Source organism: Arvicanthis niloticus, chromosome 9, assembly GCF_011762505.2.
Source record: "Arvicanthis niloticus isolate mArvNil1 chromosome 9, mArvNil1.pat.X, whole genome shotgun sequence".
Classification (NCBI taxonomy): Eukaryota; Metazoa; Chordata; class Mammalia; order Rodentia; family Muridae; genus Arvicanthis; species Arvicanthis niloticus.
The window spans coordinates 79,111,340-79,137,348 of record NC_047666.1 but is presented as its reverse complement, the minus strand read 5'-3'; the positions used below and the strand labels follow the sequence as shown (position 1 = coordinate 79,137,348).

Genomic DNA, 26,009 nt, shown 5'->3' with positions numbered 1-26,009 from the left:
TGTAAAGAAATTGAGTGGGTTTTGTTTTGTTGTTTTGTTTTTTATTTGTTTGTTAGGTTGGTTTTTTTACTTCCAGTCATTCAGGGTTTTGCTTTGCTTTGTTTTATTTTGTTTTTAAGAGAGGCTCTAATGAGGCCCAAACTTGCTGTGTAGGTGAGGGTAGCCTTGAGATTCTTATTCTTCTATCACTATTTCTCAAGTGCTTTGTTGACATTCACTGAGCACCATACCCAGTTCATACACTTCTGGAACTTAACCCCAGACCTACATGTTCAGCTTAATAATACAGTCCTATCTATCTATCTATCTATCTATCTATCTATCTATCTATCTATCTATCTTCATCATCAATTTCTCTATCTCTATCTATTTTTTATTTATGCGGTGTGTAGTGTGTGTCTGTCTGTGTGAGTGTCTATCTGTGTGTGTGTCTGTTTGTTTGTGTTTGTACATGTGAAGATCAGATGACTATTTTATGATGTCATTCCTCTATTTCATCTTTCTGCTTCATGTGGGTTTTAGGCATTAAACTCAGGTCATCAGGCTTGTGCAACAAGTGCTTTACATGCTTCATACACTGTCCACACCATAGGATTCATGATGATTAACTTCCTGCTCTGGAAATGTCTTTACTGGCTCTGGATGCCCTATTTTCAGGGAAGATTAGTTAGTAATCTGTAGATGCTCTCCTTGCACTCAACTCCTCACAGTGAATGTTTCCTGTGTCCACACAGATACGAATATGAAACAACGATTTTACCTACAAGCAACTTGTCCTCAAACAGCTTCTTGTGTATGGAAAACAGAACCCAGATCTTAAAGCCAATGCAAAACCCATCAGGTTGGCTCCTGCTTCTCGTTGCTTTCTGCTCAGCCACTTGACCATAGAATGTGCTTTTATGAAGGGTTTTAATACCACAGTGGGTTTGGTAGACATGTAAGATGAATGAACACAATTTATTTCCCTCTTAAGGGAAGAGAGATGTCTAATAACCAAGAATATTCTTTCTCCTGAGTTTGAGTATACGTCTTAATAATTCTTTGTTACTCAACCAACATTATATATTTAGTCCCATAAAGAAAAATGACTTAGAGAGATACATTTAGAAATATAATTTATGTGATTGGTCTAGTTTTGTTTTCTCATGCTATAATGAAACATTTACCTAAATATATGCTTACAAATATTTATTAGTTGTCATTCTACTTGACTGTCAAATACTCATATGGTTTTCTCTTGTTTTAATGCAGAGTGTGTGAAAGCAATGAAATCATTAATGTGGGTATATGTACTGGTAGGAAACATTATACGTGGAATTGGTGAAACCCCCATCATGCCTTTGGGTATTTCCTATATAGAAGACTTTGCCAAATCAGAAAACTCTCCCTTTTACATTGGTAAGTATGAGAATCATCATTAAGAGGGTAGAAATCAATTATTGATTTGGATGCTTTATGGTTTTCTGAGGATAAACAAAGTGCTACAATAGTTTAGGTCATAAGTTTGCTCAATGGGGGAATCTAATCGTAGGTCCAGATAAGTTCCTTCATTAAGCTGCCTTTCACTATTGAAGAGCCCCCTTATCTCCTGACTCTACAGTCCTCTGATGCCACCACTCTATCTTAAAATTATTAAGAGATTCCCCAATATTTCCTGAAAAACATTCCTTAAATTCAGTTGTTTTTTTTATTTTTGTTGCTTTTAGGCTCTTTTTCTTTCATCTGTAAGTTACAACGGCTTTATTATTGGATACTTTATATCTGTAGCATTTTAAAATTAAGCCAGTAGTATTTTAAAATATAGTTTTAACTTTTATCCTCCTCCCATGTGTATGCACACACATGCATGTTAATGTGGTGGTCAGAAAACAGAAATCAGATGTTGTCCTGGGGATTGAGCTGGGGTCCTTGGGTCAGGTTTTGTGTACAAGTGCTTTCAGGCAGACCCTATAGTGTTTTCTCTTGTTGTGATCTCATAAACATTCTTCAGAGTAAGCCTTACCAAACACAAGTTTTAATCAGGTATTTTATACCATGTTTACCATACCAACTGGTTTCTTATTTACTAGCTACTGTCTTTTATTACTGTGGACTCTGTACCCTGCTTTTCTATGAAGTTAAGAGTACTGTTTCCTTCTTTATGGAAGATTTGTTTATCACTTTAACATATATCTCAGTTTGTTTTTTTTTCATTGTATTCCTTGATATTATTTTTTCTTTTTAAAAAAATCTATGCATTTCCCAGGAAATAGCCAAATACTATCCATATTCTTATGTTGTCCTTTAAATAATCAGAATTTATTATGAATAATTGCTTATGTCTGTGAGTAAATCCACCTTCAGTAGATTAAAAAAAATCTATAACTGTATATAGCAGTGTTTCTCAACCAGTGAGTCACAATAACTTTGGAAGTCATGTGACCCTTTCACAGGGTACAAATAAGACCACTGTAAAACACACTTATCTATATTCCAATTTTTAAGAGTAGTAAAATTACAGTTATGCACTAGCAACAAACATAATTTTATTATTGAAAGTAATCACAACATGAGGAATTATATTAAAGGGCCACAGCTTTAGGAAGTTTGAGAACCACTGGAATATAGGATCTTTTCCAATAAGGTAGACATATAACTTTAAAAATGAACAGCATAAGAGAAGACAGGAGTAGGCTTAAGATTAATCAAGATAAATTAAATTTTAAAAATTTCTGTTGTCATTTTCTTGGAGACTTATTAGTTTGATAATATTCTTTTGCATTTTAATGTAGTCATCTCTTTAGATACCTTCACAGATATCATGAAAGAAAATACAAGCACTTTTCTAGAATAAGCTGTTAGAATATGGATCTTTATCCATAATCAAACATGTTTATCTACAGAGTTTATCAAAATTCTAAAGACAAATTGTACACATAAATATATAAAATATATAATAGCTATATTAAGGTGAAAAATACCATTATGTATATTATATTTAGTACAAAAATAGCTTAGTTTTCTACACGACTAGCTATATAATTACACATCTTATTACAGTTATACCATATAATCCAACAGGTGAAGCACTTATTGAATAAACTAATCATACCTTAGCAGAGGTGCTTAATAAACAGAAATGGGGATAAGAACTCCAAGAAATAGTCTGAATAGTGCTTTCTTAACTTCAAAGTTTGTGAATGTCAATGAGGCAGGAAAAACAGCTTCTGGAAGACACTGGAGTGATAAAAAAAGACTGAATTTGATCAACCTTTATACTTTAAATATGTTTTAACATTGGAATGGAAATCATGGAATGTTCTGGATTGGGTAAGAGGTTTTTATCTATGAAAGACTATGAGTTCCATCAAAATTTACAAAGATCCACCCTGAGTACATGAAAGGCATGACTCAAGGAAGGAAGAGACACAGAAAGACAGAAACACAGATGACATGGAAAGATTATCCTCCCTGTACAGGGATAGCTCATCAAACCAGCTAAAGGAAAGACCATTCACAAAATGTCAGATTGAAAAACCTGGATGCTGAAATGTACATTTTCAGGACAGATGATAACTTCTTCAATAAGTGATGCTAGAAGGATCATAGCACCAGTGGATATTCATAAAGACATTTGAACTGTTAAATTTATGGGTTAATTGTTTCTGTTGTAGTAGTTAAACTGTGCACAGTTTTTTAGCTTAAACAAAAAGGGGCAAGATATAAAAAAATTTAATATAGCAACATGGCAGCTCTGGTAAAGAATTACATCCAAGTATCTTCTAGGTCTATGTTATCTGACTGGAATGCAGGCATGCTTTGCATTACAGCATGATCAAGCTAGAGTACAAATTCTTCATCATTATATACCTTTTATATCCCAAACAATCTAAGTATGGTTAGTTCATAGAAGGAAACAATCATGTGTGAAAGTGATATCTACTTGAGGGGAAGACAAATTGATGAATCAGAGAAAGACTTGGCAGAATGAATCAGAGAAAGGATATCCTCAGCTCTCACAAGAATAGGACAGGAAAGAGAGGCTACTTAAGAGCAGCACAGAGAGAGTGAAGGGCATAAAGTTGACTTGTGCTGAGTTGAGACGTTTGAATTGAGTTTTTACTACGAGTTTCATACTAGGACAGCATTACAGAAACAGGTTGCAGAGATAGAACAAACTAGAGACAAATAAAAACAGAACAAGCCAGAGATTAAGAAGGAATCAGAAGGTTAAAACATATTGCCAGGACCTCTTATTTGCACTCACAGCACACTGACATACCTGATTCCCACCACAGTCTTACTTGTCTCCCAGAAGGATTGTTCTAACCAAGGGCAGAGGTAAAATCCCTGCCATATCCCCCATGCTGACTGAAATCAAGGAGACATGGGCTCTGTCCCTTCCTGTCAGATCCCCATCTCCCTCCCAGTCCTTATTTCCAGAAGCATTGGTAAGAGATCAGCACCCCTTCCCCAGCTCTGCCTTTCTCCCAGAAGGTCTGCTCTAACCAGGGCACAAAAGGCCTACTTTAATCAGAGTCACAGCTTTGCCTGCCTCCCAGGAAGTCTGCTCTAACACTAGACACACATCTTCACCGGCCCTTGCTCAAATTTGGGACACCCAGGCTAGCAAACACTAGAGACAACCATATGATGAAAGGCAAGTGCAAGAAAATAATCAGTAAAAGCCAATGCCATATGACACCATCAGAACCCAGCTCTTTATAGAATGATAGCAAGCACTGGATATTCTAAAATATCGGAAGAGCAAGATTCTGACTTTAAATCCCATCTCATGAAAATGATAGAGGCATTTAGAAAAATAGAAATAATTTCCTAAAGAAATACAGGAAAACACAGCTAAACAGGTAGAAACTCTTAAAGAGGAAACAGGTGAAGGAAATGAACAAAATGGTCCAAAACTTAAAGATGGAAATAGAAGCAATAAAGAAAACAAAATTGGAGGAAACCCTGGAGATGAAAAACTCAGGAAAGAGAACAGGAACTACAGACACAAGTATCACCAACTGAATACTAGAGATGAAAGAGAGAATCCCAAGTGTAGAAGATAGCATATAAGAAATTAATACACCAATTAAAGAAAATGCCAAGTATAAAAAGTTCCTAAAACAGAACGTCCAGGAAGTTTGAGAGAGAATGAAAAGATCAAACCTAAGAATAAGAGGGATAGAAGAGAGTGAAGATTCACAGTTCAAAGGGCAAGAAAACATCTTCAACAAAATCATAGAAGAAAACTTTCCTAATTTATAGATAGTAAGGTCCATAAAAGCACAAGAAGAGTAGAGAACAGCAAATAGATTGGGCCACAAATGAAAATTCTCCAGATACATAGTAATCAAAACACTAAATGTATAGAACAAATATAGAATATTCAAAGCTGCAAGGGAAAAAGCTAAGAAACAGAGGCAAATATATCAGAATTACACCTGACTTCTCAACAGAGACTCTAAAAGCTAGAAGATCCTGGATATTGTCTTGCCATCTCCAAGAGACCACATGTGCTAGTCAAGACTACTATGCCCAGCGAAACTCTCAATCATCATAGATGGACTAATCCAGCCTCACAAAGAATACTAGAAAGAGAACTGCAACACAAGGAGGTTAACTATATCAAAGAAAACAGAAGTTAACATCTCACAACAAACCCAAAAGAAGAGAATGACAAACACATAGTACCATCTCTAACAACAAAATAACAGGGACTAACAATCATTGGTCATTAATATCTCTTGAAAACACAATGGACTCAATTCACCAGTAAAAAGACACAGGCTATCAAACTGGATATGTAAACAGGATCCATTATTCTGCCACATATAAGAAACACACCTCAGCAATAAAGAAAGATACTACCTCAATGTGAAGGGTGGGAAAAATGATTTCCAAGCAAATAGTTCTAAGGAACAAGTTGGAGTAGTCATTATAATATCTAATAAAATAGACTTTCAACCAAAGGTAATCAAAAGAGATGGCAAAGGGCACTTCATACTCATCAAAGGAAAATTTCACCAAGATGAACTCCCAATTCTGAATATCTTTATCCTAAATGTAAGGGCATCAGTATTTGCAAAAGAAAGTTTACTAAAACTCAAAAAACATATTGAACTCCAGACAACAATAGTGGGAGACTTCAACCTCCCACTCTCATCAATGGACAGATCATGAAAACAGAAACTAAACAAAGGCACAGTGAAACTAACCAAAGTTATCAACCAAATGGACTTAACAGATTTCGATAGAACATTTCACCCCCAAACAAAAGAATATACCTTCTTCTCAGCACCTCATGGTACCTTCTCCAAAATTAACCATGTAATCGATCCAAAAGAAGCCTCAGCAGATACAAGAAGATTGAAATAATCTCATGCATTCTATTAGCTCACCACAGACTAAGGCTGGACTTCAACAATAACCAAAACAACCAAAGGCCCACATAGTAATGGAAATTGAACAACTTTCTACTCAATGATAACTTGGTCAACAAAGAAAAATTAGAGACTTTCTAGAATTGAACAACAATCAAGGCACATAATACCCAAACTTATGGGACACTATGAAAGCAGTGCTAAGAGGAAAATTCATAGCACTAAGTGCCTTCATAAAGAAATTGGAAAGATTCTATACTAGTAGCTTAAGATCAGGTAAATGATCTAAACAGTCTTATAATGCCTAATGAAATAGAAGCAGTCATTAAAAACCTCCTAACCAAAAACCAAACAAACAAAAAACCAAAAATCCTCTCAAAACAAAAACAAACAACAAACCCAAAAAACCTCAACCAATTAATCAACAACAAAAAACCCATTTGCAGATGATTTTAGTGCAAAAATTCTACCAGACTGTCAAAGGACAGCTCACACCAATTCTTTTCAAACTATTCCACAAAATAGAAACAGATAGAAGACTACCCAATTCATTTTATAAGGTCATAGTTACCCTGTTACCTAAACCCCCAAAGACACAACCAAGAAAGAGAACTTCAGACCACTTTGGCTTATGAACATCTACACACATTACTCAAAAAAATTCTTGTAAACAGATACCAGGAACATATCTAAACATCATCACAATCAAGTATGCTTCATTCTGGGGATGCAGAGATCATTCAGTGTACAAAAATTAATCAACATTATTTACTATGTAAATAACTTCAAAGGAAAAAAAAGTCACACGATTAGCTCAGTAGATGCTGAAAAACCCTTCAACAAAATTCAACACCTCATTATGATTAAAAGATTACAAAGATCAGGAATTCAAAGCACATACCTAAGTATAATAAAAGCAATATACACCAAGCCAATAGCCAACATCATATTAAATGGTGAGAAAATTAATTCAATCTTACTAAAATCAGGGAGAAGGGATGGTTGCCCACTCTCTTCTTGTCTATTCAATATAGTACTCGAAGTTCTAGCTAGAACATAAGAAACCAAAAAAGAACAAGGTGCTACAAGATGTAAAGAATTTAAGGTGTCACTATTTGAGGATCATAGTATACATAATACCCAAAAATTAAACCAGAGAACTCCTGTAGCTGAAACATTCAGCAAAGTGGCTGAATATAAAATTAACTCAAAGAAATTAGCAGCCCTCCTTTATACAAATGATAAATGGGCTGAGATAGAAATTAGGGAAACAATACAATAGCCTCAAACAATATAAAATATCTTAGTGTAATTCTAACAAAGCAAGAGAAAGATTTGTATGAGAAGAACTTCTAGTCCATAAAGAAAGAAATTCAAGAAAACCTCAGAAGATCAAAAGATCTTCCATGCTCATGGATAGGTAGGAGTAACATAGTGAAAATAACCATCTTGCCACATGCAATCTACCAATTCAATGCAATTCCCATCAAAATGCCAACACAATTCTTCACAAACATGGAAAGAGCAATTCTCAACTTCCTATGGAAAAACATAAAATCCAGAATAGCCTAACAAATTCTGAATAATAGAAGAACTTCTTTAGAAATCACCATCTCTGACTTTCAGCTGTACTAAACAGCAATATTTAAAAACAAACAAACAAACAAACAAAACCACATGGTATAGATATAGAAACAGACAGGGTGTCGGCAGAATAGAAATGAAGAACCAGATATAAAGCCACATACATGTGGATACTTGATGTTCGACAAAGACCTTAAAAACATACAGTAGGACAAAATAAACACATTTTCAAAAAAAATGGTTCTGGTCTAACTGTTTGAGTAAGTTAGGAGTATAGGGCATAACAACTGAACTGAACCAGCCAGTGAGTGTTTAGAAAGAGTTAAAAAGTCTTGCATCTCCACATCTGAGTAAACAAAAACAACCTTGACCCAATGTGGAGAGTACTTCATTAAGACTTTCCTTTCAGATAATTCTAGGTTGTGTCAAATTGACAATGAAAGATAACCATCACAGAGATTCTCTGAAAACACGCTACAGCAGCATCAAAGGACCTTGCTCACATCATGGCTTTGTTGGGACTGTCTGTGATGATAGTACAGCCTTTGCCCTTATCTCAGCATAAAAAAGAATTTGAAATGTTGCTTTAAGTAATGACGTTTCTGTGTCAGTCATCTTTCTTTCACTTTAATAAACACCCGAGTTAATGGTTTGTAAAGAAAAAGGATTAATTTGGCTCACATCTTTGGGGCTTTGAGTCTATTTCACTGGACTGTGTGGTTTGGAGGCCTGCCATGAGGGAGCTCATTATGGTGGAAATATGCATGAAACAAAATCATTTATCTTTTAACTGGGAAGCAAATATAATAAGTAGGAGAATTATTCCATCATACTCCAGTGGTGCCCCCTGGGAAACAAGTCTGTAAGAGATGGGGGGGTACCCTATATTAAAACAATTGGAGCTTCTTAGTATTTACAAGAACCAATGCATGTATATTTAACATATATGTGATCTATATATATATATATATATATATATATATATATATATATCAGGCTTAATTTCTTTATATGTTGGATATATAAAAATATGTGAGGTATGTAGCTCATTGGATTTGATGTCCAGCTATATAAACTAAGGGGAAGAAATCTGACTATGTAATGACCTGTCTTGTTTGCTTCCAGGGATTTTAGAAGTTGGAAGGATTATTGGACCAATGATTGGACTTTGGTTGGGACCATTCTGTGCAACCATTTATGTAGACACAGGGTCTGTGAATACAGGTAACACAATGAATTTTATTTATAAAGTCCAGTCCCCAGATTGTGAGAGAATACTCTGGAGTGCTATTATCAATGCCTCTTTTGACCAGTTAATTATCATAAGCAAATTATCACCACTTACAAATGGTAGACCCAACAGCAGCAAAGGTAAGGGTAAAATGCCACATTCTGATACAATTTTTTTATCCCCTATCATATTTCAGTCATACTATTGTGCTGGGAGTGAGTCCCAGTATTGGGGGGGAGGGTGGTCTCTTTTCTTCCTTTCGGTTCTTCTTGAGGCAGTGGAGGGGGAAGAGCGTCATTGGCAGGGGTAAGACTTGGTCTTATAAGATATTTAGGGTTGCTGTATAATAAAAGTTTACTTATCTATGCTAGAAAAGTTTACTTACTATGCTACTGTAGCTGACCTGCCCACTGATATCCTCTGGCCAGAAACTGCAGTTTCTGGCACTTAGCATCTCATCCTAAAAACAACAAAGGATTAAGTAAATAGCCTTTGTTCTATCTCAGCAGGAACTGTTGGGCTCTAACTTATGCCTGCTAGTCTGAGGTCACAGGAAGAAAAGACAGAGAAGTTATTATGGAGTTTATTACTAAGTGTAAAAAGTTTCCTATGAAAGCTATCTAAGGGGAAAGGTCCTAAGTGGGGAAAAGGAAAACTCCTATAGGCAAAAAGAGAAAAATTCTATTCTATATACGACTCTAAGTGGGGAAAGGCAAAATTTCTATTCTATCTCTCCATTGTATCTGCCTCTCATTTCTTTGTCTTCGGTACTTATATATTTTTCAGAATACATGATCACATGTTACAAAGTTCTTCACAATTTCACATGAAAAATCAAATCATAAATTGAAATAAAAGTTTACAACAGAGAATGTTTACATGGATATCCATTAGGAGTAATTATCTGGCTAAACATCCATCACCTGTCTAGCTCCACAGGTTTACTGAAGGTTTAAAACTATAACTAAGAAATTAGTGAAGTTTTGTGCAGATAAACCCAGGCAATATTTTATCTTCTGTCCTAGCACCTATAATAAATCATGAGTTCCCTTTTAGTGACCTTTGGTTAATTGTTTTACAACCTCTTGGAATGTGCTCTGAATAGGAGAGAAAGTCTGGTTACTATCTAAGAGCAATTAACTGATGACACTTAGGAGACTGGCAGAGTTCTCATTGCAGTTTTGACTATCAGAAAGAGACCTAATAGCAGTCCCACTATAAAAGAGCTTAATAATCCTTGGTATAACTTTAGAAATTCTTATAGGATCATCATTAAGACTTAGGAAATAAGCTATTTGGCTATATAACATAATTACAAGACAGTATATCTTCGTGGATCTGCAGAGATTTGCTCCAAAGGTGTGTGCTATTACTTAGCGATTGTTACATATGTTTAATAATAATATGAAAAGCATATTAATAGCAGGAATGTTTCCTAAAATTAGTTCCTTACAGCCTTGCTGAATAAGGACTCACTTGTGGCAGATAATATAATACTCCAAGGCAAGCATTTCAGGATGATCACCTGCTAATTATTACCTTGTCCCATTATGGATCCTGACACTATTGGTTTTAAAAATTTCTTACATAGGTTTTTTTTTTTTTTTTTTTTTTTTTTTTTTTTTTTTTTTTTTTTTTTTTTTTATTCAATGAGACAGTCAGTGTGGATAACAAAATATCTTTTAGTTCCATGATGAGTAACAAGTTATAAAGGTTTCACATGTCAAGTGAAAATACTCATTTACTACTGAAAAATATATCACCAACTGCTAGGTAAAATTAGTTAATTTTTAATGAATAAACAAAATGAAAATAATAATTGGATAATATGCATTTTATCTTATTCTCTCTCTCTCTCTCTCTCTCTCTCTTTCTCTCTCTCTCCCTCTGTGTGTGTGTGTGTGTGTGTGTTCTCTGTGGGTGTTGGTACCTGCTAGGTCAGAAGAGGATGTCAGGACTCCTGAAATTCTACTTACAAGAATTGTGAGATTTCATGTGGGTTCTGGGAATAGAACTCAGGACCTCATTATAGTTCAATAATAACCCTTTAGCCACTTAACTGTCACTGCAGCCTCCTTCCACATTGACTGTGATGTTTTGAGACATGACTACATCAGGTTTAAGCTAGTTGCTTAAATGTGTCTCAAGTGTTGTTTAAGTCTTTTTGAAATGTAGTTTCAAACATTTCTCCATGTAGTACTCCAGAACTTCTTCTTGTTAGTTTTAACTTTGCTCAGTTAATCTACCTCAGATACCTTTTTTTTTTTTTCTAAAAGTATAAATTATCCCAGTGGGGTTAGAGATGCCAAAAATCTCAGCACTAAGAAGCAGAGGCAGAGGATAACAAGTTCAAGGCCAAACAAGAACAAGTGATATATACAAAGTCTATGCTCAGATGAAGTCATGATGTGTAATAATTTTCTACAGTTTACACAAGAAAGAATAATGTAAGCTAAATACAACATCTATATTTCTTTACAGACGACCTGACCATAACTCCCATGGACACACGCTGGGTTGGTGCTTGGTGGATTGGCTTTTTGGTCTGTGCAGGATTGAATATCTTGATTGCCATCCCCTTTTTCTTCTTTCCAAAAACACTCCCAAAGGAAGGACCAGAGGATAAGTCAGATGAAACTATAAACAACAAAGAAGAGAAACACAGAGAAAAAGCCAAAGAAGAAAAAAGGGGATTCACTAAAGGCAAACAGAAAAACTTTAAACTCTGGTTTAGATGGGTCTGTGGGTAGTTGGCACTCATCACTTGTGCTGAGTTGAGATAGTTTGTCATTAATCGTCCCTACTTAGATATGATAAACTTTTTTCAGAGTTACCACTTAAAAAGAACTGATCTGATAGGGAACCTGACTTGCCTTAGACTAGACCTTGTGAAAAATTGAAGTCAATATTCATAATCAATGAACAAATATATTTTTCCATCTGTCCGAAAATCCCATTTTACAGAAAATATTGGTGTAAGTAAAAATAAAATACAAGTAGCCAGAAATCCAAGCTAAAGCTAAATATTAAAAAAATCTATTCAATTAAAAAAATGTAAATTTAGGTGTGAGCATCCTTGAAGTCAGGGCTGAAAGAGAAAACATGATAGGTGACATAATCCTCTATATTTAAAGGTGTGTGATAGATTACAGGACAGTTGCTCCCTTAGAACAGACTGTTTTACAAGCAGGGATGTTATCAACCAATGAGGCAGAGTAGAGATACTAAGGTGGGGCAGCAGAGTGTTCAACAGTGCACATTCTTTTTTTTTTTCTTTTTCTTTTTTTCCCCTTCTTTTCTTCCCCTAGCCCTTGCCCCCGCTTGTTCCGGGCCTCTTGCTCCAGCCCAAAGTGCACTGTAGCTGTCTTCAGAGACCCATATGAGGGCATCAGATCTCATCACGGATGGTTGTGAGTCACCATCTGGTTGCTGGAATTTGAACTCATGACCTCCTGAAGAGCAGTCAGTGATCTTAAACAATGAGCCATCTCACCAGCCCAACAGTGCACATTCTTACAACTTAACTGTAGTGTCATAACTGTGTGTGTTGAGACCTGTGCAGTGTTCTCAAGAGATCAGGGTTAGTCTGAAAGTGTATAGCTGGAAGATGGGAGGGACCCGTGCTTTACCTATCAAATGAGGGTAAGAGTGCATTGTATTCCTGGGTTTCTGTGTTGTTCTGGCACAAACTATTGTGGAGAGCACTTTATTGGTGATATTGCTATTTCCTCCTTCACACACAGCCCCCAGCATCTATGTGCACTGTATAGTCACATGCCTGCCTTAAACACTATGGTCCATGACTAGTAGCCAGTGCACAGGTTTGAACATTCTTAGAATTATGATTATGGTAAGAATTCTCCCAAAAGGGCAAATACTGACTGTTCTGGGAGCTTTGTGATCTGCCAAATCAACCTAAATTCCAAAACAAGAAAAGAGCCTACCAGAGAGTAAGGCATACGGATAATAACTGTGAACTCTAGAGAGTTATTTAAGAGAACAGGGATCTTCACAAATGTGTGAATTCAAAAGTTCCTAGGAATACAGTCTGCAGCCATCTCACCCATAAAGATTGATTTGCAACTAGAGTTCCTTTGCTTTTATTAAACTGTTCTGCCCCCACTTCTAAATGGTCTAGTTTTAATACTATTCTCTCATTAAATCACAGGCAATTTATTAGGGATACTATATAATTAGAAAATAAGGCCCTCAATATATGAAGACATGAAAAGAAAAAAAATCTAATAAGTGTAAATTTCACCCAAACTATACTCAGTTACATTCAGTCCATTTCCTAGGGAAAGGCTTTAAACCTGACTCCCAGCTTCTTAAACAAGGAAAATTTTTGGTTCAGTCACTTGGAAAGTACTTCATATATACCAACTGAATCAGCGTTCCTTACAGTGAGACCTTCATGTTGAGATGTTTATGGTTATCACTAGGTGTTCAAATGCATGGCCTGCTGTGAAGCTCTGCAGAGATGCTGAGGTTGTCTGGGCTACTGCATGATTCCTGGAGAATTTCCCAGTTTTTAAGCTTATCCATTCTTGCATCTTTATGATAGCCTCAGTGTCTGGACTCAAACATCAACAAAATGAGTTCCTTGCTGATTCCAGAGAACAGACTCATCACTCTTTAGTGAAATCAGGATATTAATAGAAGATACAGAGAGAAAAATAAAACAGAGCGTGTCCACAGACTTGATTTCATCTCCTTATAGTTTTGTTTGGTGGCACAATTGTGTTCTGGTTCATACATAACCTGTTGTGTCACTAACTTCTAGATTTGACTGAAACAATGTTCTAGAACTTTAGCCCCGAAGGGGTAAAGATCTATCAAATGCATTGGTGTCACAGGACAGAATCTGTGAGAAAATTTTAGGGGAGCACTGGACACAAAATGCAAGGCCAGGTTGACTTGATGGTCTTGACACTCTCTTGTTTCAGATTTCTTTCTTTTCATGAAGAGACTCTCCTGCAATCCCATTTACATGCTTTGTGTTCTTACAAGTGTACTCCAGATAAATGGATTTGTCAGTATTTTTACTTTAAAGCCTAAGTACATAGAGCATCATTATGGAAAATCCACTGCAGAGGCAATCTTCCTCACTGGTATGTAGTTACTTTATTTGCTTGGTAGCACTTCCCCTCCCAAAAGGACATGCTTAAATAGCATTCCAAGGACAGGATAAGTGGTAAAATAACATGACTAGTAGATCAAAATGTATTTAAAATCTCTTAGGATATTCTTATAAATTTCTCTTTTCAATATCTAGGAAAATTAAGGCATAACAGGGAAACAAATAGTCCAGAAATATCCTCTAGTTATGTCTCCAATTTGAATGGAAACCAGAGTTATGGAAGTCTTGGGAGGTAGCTCATGTCAGTCAATTTTCAGACAAGAAATATGCTAACTCAAAGAGGAATACAGAGTTATCTCACTGGGATATCCTACTTTACCTTTAAAAACTGGCTATCACAGACTGCTAGCATCCACATTATCTAGGGTTCTCTGAGAGTCTAGACCCCAGTCCTCATCTTCAGATGTATAAAATTAAATGCAGTGGCATGGAGCTGCAAAAGACAGTTAAATTCTTCCAAGCCAGGGGCTGATGTTTTATGAGTGCAACTTAGCCAGGAATTTCTCCTTCATTTTCCCTTTTTTCCCCTTTGATTTTTGGCTGTGAAAAGAGAGCCAGGGATGAACAATGCTGGGCAACATACATTACACAAAATGCTTTAACTTGGTAACCACGCTCACAGCAGCAACCTTCAGAATCACCTGGAACTGAATGGGAATCAAATTCCCAAAAAACAGATTGGAAAGAAATATGCAAAGTATTTAATATATACATATATCATATGCATGTATATGTGTCTGTTTGTGTGTTATGCTTATAAAGTCTTTATAACTTTTTGCAAATGATTAAATAAATGCTAATAGTCTTTTTACAGTGACTTTATTGGGGCGTTGCAAAACCTCTTTTTATGTAATTTGTGAGGGAATAGGAGTTACAATACCTGAATATCAGAAGTAAATATCGGAACTAAATAGCTTCTTTTATTTTTTTGAACTAAATAGTCTCTTAAGTAAAATGTATTAGACAAACTAGTAGCATATTTATTTTTCTCCTGTTTTTAATAAATATTATTTTACTTACACTTATAGGTCTTTATACCACACCAACAATGTGTGTTGGATATTTAATTAGTGGTTTTATTATGAAGAAGTTCAAGATTACTGTCAAGAAAGGTGCATTTGTAGCGTTTTTCCTGTTCATGTCTGAGTGCCTTCTATCCCTCTGCAACTTGATGCTAACCTGTGATAACATTCCAATTGCCGGCTTAACTACCTCTTATGAAGGGTATGTTGTTTCCTTATGAATATCATAAGAGTTTTACAAGTAGTAGTCCACTTTCCTCCATAGGTTACATATGACCAGGTGATTTTATTACAACTTAAGGGTAATGATCCATGGTTATTTTGTAGCTTCTTTCTACCCTCTAATTCTATACCAGCCCATGGAAGTTATATGCTTATTAAAGATGTATGGGGACCACAAGTGACTAAATTTATGATTCTGTATTTATATATGTAGTTGTCATGGTGATTTCCTAGTCTACTTTAAGGTGTGATAGCAAAAAATAACCTAGGCTTTGTAGCCTAAATTATACATGTATTTTATTCTACCATAAATAGAGAGTTGTAAAAGTTGACTGTATAGTCTGCAGTCCTTCATAAGTTTCTACAATGGACTCAAATTTAGCATAATTGAACCTAATAATAATTATTGAAGCTAAGTCTATATATAATATATAAAACATATATATATATATATATATATATATATATATATATATATTCTCACCGGTGTACTTATATCTTATGTACTCTGAAGTCTTAGATTTTATATTTCAAGTGTTGCCTGTCCATATTTTGTATTAGCCTTGGAAATTAAAAACTTAGTTTAAGACACAGTTATATAATCAACCAATCCATTAAAATGTAGTAAAGCATACACTTGGAGATTCCCTTCAAAGGGCTGAGGAGACAATAAGTTGTAAAATGCTTGCTGGGCATGTAGGAATTCCTCATGATTGGCTATTTATAATAGCAACTCCTATTGTGAGCTGGATAGGCTAGGCAGAAAAGCATTCGAATTTCCTGGACCTGCTAGTCTAGCATTTTCAGCACTGAACAGCATGGGATGTCTCTAACATCTAACAAGATGGAAGGTTATATTCTGGCCTCCATATACATGCTGTTGTACATGTGTGTCTATGCACAAGTGCAGGTTCACACACACACACACACACACACACACACACACACACACACACACACGAGACAGAGACTAACAGTAAAATTTTTTAAAAATCCTTAAGAATTAAAAGGTATGAATAATTTCAAATGTAAAGTCATAACTATATGTGTCACCAAATTTGTATCTCTTTTTAAGATAAGAATTTTTCTATTCTTGTAAATGTAGAAATTGAAACTCAGGGGGGCATTATTTAGTATACAGAAAATGACTTTAATATCATCAATTAGAACTGTACATACGGAGTCCATCTCCAGTCATGCTGACTCCACACTGTATTAGAGGGACAGGATTTGAATTCAGCCTCTAGACTCCTGCCTTAGTGTCTTTCAATCCTATTGTGAGTGCTGGGCACTTTGTATCTCTGAAGTTCATGTCTGGTTAGTCAAACCCCTCTGTTTGCAGGGGCAGAATGTAGCATCTATCTAATAAGTGGAAATTGCAGATTTTCTTCAAGACAACCCTCTCTCACTATTTCCCATAATGCAGATTAGTGAGAGGTTAGCCTTCTACATTTTAGCTCTGACAGCACAGTACTTTCCTACAGAATAGGCACCTAAGGTTTGTTTCTGAAGTAAATGACAGGAGCAGTCATGAGACCAGTAGAGAAGATAACTTGTGTGCCAAAAAACCCAGAACAGATACAACGCTTTGATATCTGTATGATTCCTGTTTCTGTTCTGGGGGAGAAAATGAAATCAATCTCTCTGTCTCTCTGTCTCTCTGTCTCTGTCTCTGTCTCTGTCTCTCTCTCTCTCTCTCTCTCCCCCTCCCTCCCTCTCTCTCCTTCACTCCCTCAATTCTTCCCTTCCTCCATTCCTCCCTTCTTGCCTTCCTTCCTCTATCCATTCATCCCTTCCCCTTTTGGTTTTGTGCATCTGAGTGCATGCATGCTGAGATGAAAAGAAGAAAAAGTGCTCGTGTGGGTTTTCTGTATCTGTGACATTATTTTAAATCATTTCAGCATTCAGCAGTCTTTTGATATGAAGAATACGTTCCTTGCTGACTGCAACACAAGGTGTAGCTGCTTAACAAAAACATGGGATCCAGTGTGTGGGGACAATGGCTTAGCATACATGTCTCCTTGCCTCGCAGGCTGTGAGAAGTTTGTTGGAACTGGAATCAACATGGTAAGAATCCTTTCAGTGTTTGGGCTGCTGTTTGCGTATTGCATGTCTATGAACTAAGCCTACATTTACTAAAAAAAATTAGTCATGCTCAAAATAGATAAAATAGATTTATATTTTTTGTGAACAACTCATTTTATTTTGTATATACATAAGTAACCTTAAGATTCTTAGATGTTATAAAAAAAACCCTGGCAAAGTCTGAGCATTATTTTATAATGTCAAAGCAGTAGAGATCAGTAGTCAAATGACGTGTGTTAAAATCCTCTGGTTGGTTTGGAGAGATAGTTCAGCTGTACAGAACACTTGCTGCTCTTTCAGAAGACATATTTAGTTCCTAGCACCCACATGAGGCAGGTCACAACTCCAGCTCCAGGTCATCTGTCATTCTCTTCTGTCTTTCTCAGATACCCACATGTACATGCCTGTATACACACGATACAGACACATACACAGAAATTAACATTAAAGTTAAGACTTTAAATTCCTCAGGACAGAATTTTTTTTCTTTGTTGTGACAGGGTCTTGTGAGTCTCAGGATGGCCTCAGACTTGCTGTGTAGTTGAGGTTGACAGAAAACTTTTCATATCATGGGCTTTTTGTCAACTCTTTTATTATTATTAATTTAGTTAGTTAGTTATTGTGTTTTTAGGTGTGTAGTATGCAGGAACATGTGCATATGAAGGCCAGAAGATAACCTCAGCTGTTGACTTTCAGGACCATGCACTTTGTGCCTCTGAGTCAGGATGTCACTGGTCTGAAACTTTCTGGTTCTGTTAGGCTGCCTAGCAAGTGAACCCCAGGGAGTCACCTGTTCCCACCTTCAGATCCAGGGTTGTGAGCACATCCACTTGCATGCACCTTCCATACCTGTGCTGGGCTGAGAACTCAGGTCCTCATGCTTGTGCAGGTGGTTACTGACTGTTATGTCTCTCCAAACCTCATCATGGCAGTTTAGTATGATAAAGTCACATATTTTTCTTGATGTCAACCTGTTGTAATACTTAGAGTTGGTTGGTAATCAAAATGAAATATTAACTTTGATTTTTAATCAGATCTACAAGTAGAACAATGAAAAGTATTGACTTTTATTTTCTAAATGAACTTCTTGGCAACGTGCCTTTGTTTGTTAGTGAGCAGCTGATTATTCCACTAGTATTCTGAAATACAGTTTGTTTTAGCACTTAGTACTAATGTCCAAATAATACAAAGCCATATTTTTACTTTCTCAAAATTGCCAGATGGCAATGACATATTCCTTTAATCCCAGCACTCAAAAAGAAGAGGCAGGAGGATCTCAGAGTTTGAGACCAGCCTGGTCTACAGAGTGAATTCCAGGACAGCCAGGGCTAAACAGAAAAAAAATCCTGTTAAAAAAATCAGAAAAAAATGCATAGACTCTAAAGTTGGCTCAGTGTGTAAAGGGATTTGCCACTAAACTTTACAACCAGAATTATATGCTGGGACCCATGTTGTATAAGGGGAGAAGTAAATCTCATAACTTATTCCATGACTTCTACTTGTATGCCATGGTAAACACATGTCCGTACATAGATACTCACATGTCTACACACACACACACACACACACACACACACACACACACACACATCTATGAGAAAACACAACCATTGAAATAAATGTAAAAATATGAAGCGTGCATTAAGGCTAACTAAATTTTTGTAAGTTTATTCCACGTATTTTAGAAAATAAATAATATCTAAAAACTGTACTTCTTTATATATATTTTTATTAAGGTATTTATTTACTTTACATTCCATTTGCAGTTTCTCCTCCCCTCTATCCTCTCAGTGCCTCCCTATACCTCCTCCCTCAATTCATTCCTCCTGCCCTTCTCCTCAGAAAAGGGGAGGCCTCCCATGGGTATTAACCAGCCATGACATAACAATTTGCAAGAAGACTAGGAACATCTTGTATTGAGACTGGATAAGGCATCACAGGTAGTGGAAAGGAGACAAAAGGCAGACAATGTACTCAGATACACCCTCTGCCCCTGCCTTAGGAGTTTCACATGAATTCTCAGTTGCACAACTGTTCTGTAAGTGCAGGGGGCTAGGTGATTCCATTGATGCTCTTTGGTTAGCAGTTCAGTCTCAGCCCATATGAGCCAAGAATAGTTGATTCTGTAGCTTTTCTTGTGGTGTCCCTGACCTCTCTGCCTCTTTATATTTTATGACTGAATTCTGAGATACAAAGAAAACAACAACAACAACAAAAATCAATAAGAACATCAAAGAGTGATGGAAATTAAGATGAACAGAAACCTCAATTTTATTTATTTAATATTTTCTATTTATGGTGTTTGTTCCCAACTTGGGTTTACATTTAAAGTAGATGAGTGTTCTTCCTCTGAGTCACGTCACTGACCCAACACCTTCCATTTTGATCTTACTACCTGGCTGTGTGAAAAAATACTAAAGGTTTAAGTCTGATATTCTTCTTCCTTAAATGACACATTATTTTGTTGTTGTTGTTGTTGTTGTTGTTTTATTTTATTTTATTTATTTATTTTTGGACAGGTATTTCAAAATTGCAGCTGTATTCGGTCATCAGGAAACTCATCTGCAGTCCTGGGGCTGTGTAAGAAAGGCCCTGAGTGTGATAACAAGCTGCAGTATTTCTTAATCATAACGGTATTTTGCTCCTTGTTCTACTCGTTAGCACTCATACCTGGATACATGGTTTTTCTGAGGTAAAAAGTAACTCTTTTATTTATCTTTCTATCATTTCTTCTTCATAGTGTATGCATATGAAAGTATATGCTCTCTCTCTCTGTCTCTGTCTCTCTCTGTCTCTCTGTCTCTCTCTGTCTCTGTCTCTCTCTCTCTCTCTCTCTGTGTGTGTGTGTGTGTGTCTCTCTGTGTGTGTGGTTCCTAGAGCACAGAAGCAGCTGAACACCTGTTAGAACCTCCAAACATGCTCTAGGGAGAGGCTCTCATGTTTATTCCACTTTATTCCCACTTTCACGCCTCCCTCAATTTTTCAATTATTTTACTTCCTGAAGTCAACTCTTCAATTGAGTATGAAAAAACATGGCTAATTGATGTTTTAATGTATTATTATTTAAAATACTTATTGCATATGTACATATGTGTGTGTATGAGAGTGTTTGTGTGTGTTTGCATGCCATGTCATGCCTATTGAGATGACAAGACATAGCCCAGGAGATGGTTCATTTTGCACCACTTGGGTTTTTCGATACTGAACTCAATTTGTCAAATTTGGTGGTAAGGAACTTTACCTACTAAGCCATCTTGTAGGCCCTAATGTGTGATTTCATGATGTAATGAGTGTAAAGTGTATTCAAATTATTTTTCTCATGTTTCTTTGATCTTTCCTGCTGAATTTGATGATTGCAATATAAATGATGGAAAATACAATAATACTGTTTGGATGCTATCGTTATTCATTTAGTCTGTGGTGCTTTCTTAAACTCTTTTATGGAATCACTTCCAATATAAAGATCTCAACAATTTTACATATTATGATTTTCTTATCAAAGGATGTATTTAGTGGGAAAAGGCCAAATTAAAAAAGGGCTTCTACATTCCTAATTTATCAGAATATTTTTTCCATTTTAATCCTTATGGCTTTGTAGTTTAGTTGTCCCTTTGAATGTAGTTTATGGAGCCATCTCAAGTCTATTTTTATAGGCAACATAGGAGAGACAAATGTTTAAAAAATTTAAATCTAATATCAAAGTAGTTTCTGCATTGTCATTGCATGCTCAATGGATTCTTTCTCTGTTTATCTGTGGGACTGCATTTACCATCCTTTGAATTTTTATATGACATGTGTTAGATTTTTTTTTTATCAACATGAGAAAATGCCTGGCAAACAACTTAAGAGAAGAAATGTGTATATGGTTTGTGGTTTCGCATTTTGAGGTTCATTATAGCAGGTATGGCATGGTAGTGGCTATAGTCACCAGGAAAATTTTCCTCTATGTTAACCGACAGTGTCTAGCTGTTGATGAGCTCAGCCCTGCTTTGCATGTGTGGAGGTCAGAGGCCAGCTTTCAGGAGTCCTTACACTCCTTCTTCTGTGTAGACTTTACAAAGGTAGAGCTGTAACATTCTCACTTAAGGATGAGAAGCCTAACCATTAGAATCACGAACTGCCACTTTCATTGGAAGGATGTTAGGGCAGTTATAGATTCACACGATGAACCTTTATCCATTTCTGTATATGTTTTTCAGGTCTATGACGTCTGAAGAGAAGTCACTTGGAGTTGGATTACAGGCATTTTGCATGAGACTATTTGGTATGAGGAATTTCCCAACATATCAGATCAATATTAAGTGCTTAGTTAGCCAATTAATTTTTACCGAATAAGAAGATACAATTATCTTGTCAAAACAAAATGCAACTCCTACCTTAAAGGGAATAAGAGTTTATTCTCTAATCAAACATGAGTGACCATGATATATGGTTATCCAAATATGTTCCAGCAGCAAGACAATTTTATGTTGTTTATAGTTAGAGAACAAAAGAATCCATGAACAAGGTATTTCTCAAATATATCTGTGGAAACATCAGGTAGGTTGATTACAGCAAAGCAGGTAATTCTCTGTTCTAGGCTCAGATGCTATCTGGTGGCATTCTTAGTGTTTGGGTGAGTGGAAGGTAGTGCTTTTCTAAGCCAGTACTTCCTCAAAGCTTCAAGGGAGAATCAAACAGATATATGGTCTGAGATACACAGATGGGGCAAGGAATGATCAATAAAAGGGGGTAAACATAACCTTGTCCCTGGATCTGCAATATTCCAGCTATCCACATCCAGGAAGTTCCTATGACCTTGCAGTGTATTTAACATAGGTGTTCTCTGCCCACTTGACACTGAACTTCAGTTCACAAGCTTCATATTTGGAACTGGCTACTTGTAATTCATCTGAGAATGAAGTAACTGTAGAGATGAAAACTGTTTTCTCTCTTCTTTAAAGACCTTAACTGAACTTAATTTTACCTTTCATATTTTAAAAGATTCAAGAATAAGATGGAAAAGAAATGGTCTTGTTAGTTGGGTGTACAGAAAACCAATAGAAAATATTTCAGAAAATACATGGTGTTTATGATTATGAACTCCATGAATGGTTTCTTAGCATCTTATATATAACTGTCATTTATTGTGATCTAAAAATTTACAGTTAACTTACAATTTCTAAAAGTAAGTTTAGAACATGTGATTCATAATTTGTTATTTTTTTTTTGTAAAAAATAGATGAATTGAAGTACTTCCAGATAAAATAACATATTTTTCTTTTTTCCTTATTTGTGTCAATGAGCCTTTGCTTTGGTTACATTTTAATTTTTTGAATTTTTTTTTGTTTTGTCTTTTTCTCTCTTCATTGCAGCTGGCATTCCCGCACCTATTTACTTTGGTGCTTTGATAGACAGAACCTGTTTACATTGGGGAACTCTGAAATGTGGTGTGCCAGGGGCATGCAGGATATATGAAGTAAATAGCTTCAGGTAAAGATAAACTTTGAGACCAACTTTTGTAATATAAAATTTCCTCAATTCATATTTATCTTTTTTGAGTAATAAGATTATGTATGGCTTCATTTTCAAAACACAGACAGATGGTATAACTTCCTTATTTAGATAGAGCTTAGCTAGTATGGCAGAATGCTAGATACAAACAAGACAGCCAAGTCCAGATACATAGGATAATGGTGCAATATGTGGGAGCAAAATCTTTCAGCCTCTACTACCTCATATCTATAGACAGAGAGGAGGGACTCCATTCCACAGAGGTTTGGGATGACAGGGTCCAAGAACATCCAGGCAGCATGGATTCTGGCATTCTAGCTCTTAGAAAGTTGCATGTTGCAGCCTAACTTGAGAACCTCAAATCTGTGTAGTACCATGCAACTTCACCAAAGTTTCCAGGTGCTGTGGCTAGGGCTATATTGAAAAGGGACCCATTATTTAAATTTATCTGATGGTCTAATCTCTGGAAACATATAGATGCACCACTGCACATACGGCTAGCTGTCTCATGGATACAACTTGACTCAGTAGAGTGATTGTTGTACAAACCCACTGAGACTGTGTCATGAGGAGAGAAGGTTGCCAACACACAGAAATAGCTGAAGGTATTACTCTCACATACGGAAAGACCAGAGAACACACCATTTGAAGTGGACGCATCCAGTTGTGTGTGGTTTAATGCTGCTACTTGATCTAAAAGCAGTTAATTACATGATTCCCATCACTTTTATTGCTAAGCAGGCACTAACAGCATACTGAGAGAATGATGGGTTCATTCTTGCTCCATCCCCAGTGTCATGCCAAGTTGACCTTGAAACAGACTCTGGCTCTTGTTACCTTGCTTCACCTCTCAGGTACAGTTTTCAAAGAAGCCCACAGAGAAACTGGTATATATATATATATATATATATATATATATATATATATATATATATATATATATATCACATTGTAGCAATACTACTCCTTGCTCCTTAAACTTCTTCAGCCAAATCAGCATCTATGGCCTCATCATGCTCTGCTTCTAGATAAGCATTATACTGAAGAGAAAAGTGTGAGCCTTTGTGCTGTCCAAAGTGATGGGTCAGTATATTGAAGAGAATTTCAATATCACAAAAAATCCATTGGTATAACAGTATACAAGTGCTGAAAGGAGAAAACATGAAAAGTGACTTCATGATGTCTTATATATGTGTGATTAAAATTTGAGCAAACCAAACAGAAAAGAGTCTCTTTAACCTTATTTAGAGCTTTCTGGCTTAGTATTTCAGAGAATAGGTGATCATGGCAGAGTAGGTATGGTGGCAGAGTCTGTGGTAATGTCAGGAAAAGCATGGTGACAGAGTCTGTGGTAATGGCAGATGAAGCATGGTGGCTAAGTTTGAGGAAGCTGGTCATCTTGAACATTCTTTCAGAAAGCACTTAGTGCTGTAAGCCAAGCCTATGGTGCCCACATTCATGGGTGAAATTCAGTATCAGCTAAACCTTTCTAAAAGCATCCTCATAGACACACCTAGAGATGTATTTCTACAATGATTCTCAGTAACATCAGGCTGATAATAGAAATAAGCCATCACCAACATGAAGAAAATATGTTGAAAAATATGAAGAAAAGTTTCATGATCATTTTTTTCTGACATTTTAACACACAATGTAGATTAGATAAAATGCATGGGCACAATTCTCACCAGACACATTTCTTGGAAAACTAAATGATCTGTAAGAATATAAAAATTTACCTTTCCCTTAATACATTAAGATTTGATACAGATTAGTTGTTTTCAATAGGCACCGTTACCTTGGATTGCCTGCAGCTCTCAGAGGATCAAGCTTTCTTCCTGCATTCTTCATTCTAAGATTTCTCAGGAAATTCCAATTCCCTGGGGAAATTGACTCTTCAGAAACTGAACTTACCGAGATGAAGCCCATAGAGAAGGAAAGCGAGCATACAGATGTGCACAGAAGTCCTAATATCGAGAATGACGGAGAACTGAAAACCAAGCTGTGATGAGTTTTCTACTGGCCTGTGCAAGGCCATGAACAGAATGTACACTTGACTAGTTTTGAATCATGAGAGATGAAATAGAAACCCTTACCTTTAAGGGTTATAATTATAAAATAATTACTGATATCATCTTTAGAACTTCATGGCAGTACTTAAGATTTTTCTGGTGAAGACTCCCCACACTGAACTTTAAAACTGCCTTAATTTTCAAAGAACATTTCCTCTTTAAACTCAAAGGAAGTGTGTGTTACTCATATATCTTCAAATAGATTTAAAAGATTCCTATTCCAGAAACACTAATTTTATTGAATTTATATTTCAATATTGGAGGTAATTAGAGCTGAAAGTATGCTTCCTGGTTGTATCATATTGAAATAAATTGTTCAAATTCATTCTTTCTATGTGCAAGGTGTGTCTGCATGTGTCTTCAACTATTTAGGAGTTGTTAACTTTCTTTTGTTCATTCTAGACTTTTGATGCTTTGGAGATTAGACTCTCACTAATGTATCGTCTCTTGTTTTCAATTCCTTCTTTCATTATTCATGTCACACATTTAATCATTTTGTTTAGAACACTGACAAATATAAACAGATTATTAAAACTCATTTAGAAAAATGTCTCTTTTTTGTTTTTTAGCAGTTCAAACCCAGTCATGAAACTCTTTCTTAAAATCGAGTATTTGAGATAGCCAATCTTTTCAAAGGTACTTCAAGGAGATGAGCTGTATCTCAGAGGTACAATGTGTCGTAAAACATATTTAATCTCAAACAGGAGTTTCTACCTCATCTTTGGATATTTTATCTAGTTCCCAGATAAAAGACACACAACTTTTATGTTTATAATAACTCATTAAGGCACTAAA

General features: G+C 35.9%; 1 protein-coding gene across 1 annotated transcript in view; it reads left to right on the top strand.

Annotated features, from left to right (window-relative positions):
- Positions 1–25,728, top strand: part of LOC117715196 (solute carrier organic anion transporter family member 1A6-like) — a 42,722-nt gene extending 16,994 nt beyond the window's left edge. Inside the window, exons 4-14 of the mRNA XM_034511883.2 lie at positions 735–841; positions 1,252–1,398; positions 9,075–9,173; positions 11,662–11,883; positions 14,127–14,291; positions 15,349–15,544; positions 17,466–17,631; positions 20,169–20,341; positions 21,849–21,913; positions 23,004–23,121; positions 24,931–25,728. Of these exons, the coding sequence (XP_034367774.1) occupies positions 735–841; positions 1,252–1,398; positions 9,075–9,173; positions 11,662–11,883; positions 14,127–14,291; positions 15,349–15,544; positions 17,466–17,631; positions 20,169–20,341; positions 21,849–21,913; positions 23,004–23,121; positions 24,931–25,150 (1,678 nt within the window). The 3' untranslated portion in view covers positions 25,151–25,728. The remainder of the gene's footprint in view (positions 1–734; positions 842–1,251; positions 1,399–9,074; positions 9,174–11,661; positions 11,884–14,126; positions 14,292–15,348; positions 15,545–17,465; positions 17,632–20,168; positions 20,342–21,848; positions 21,914–23,003; positions 23,122–24,930) is intronic.
- The last annotated feature ends 281 nt before the right edge of the window (positions 25,729–26,009 follow it).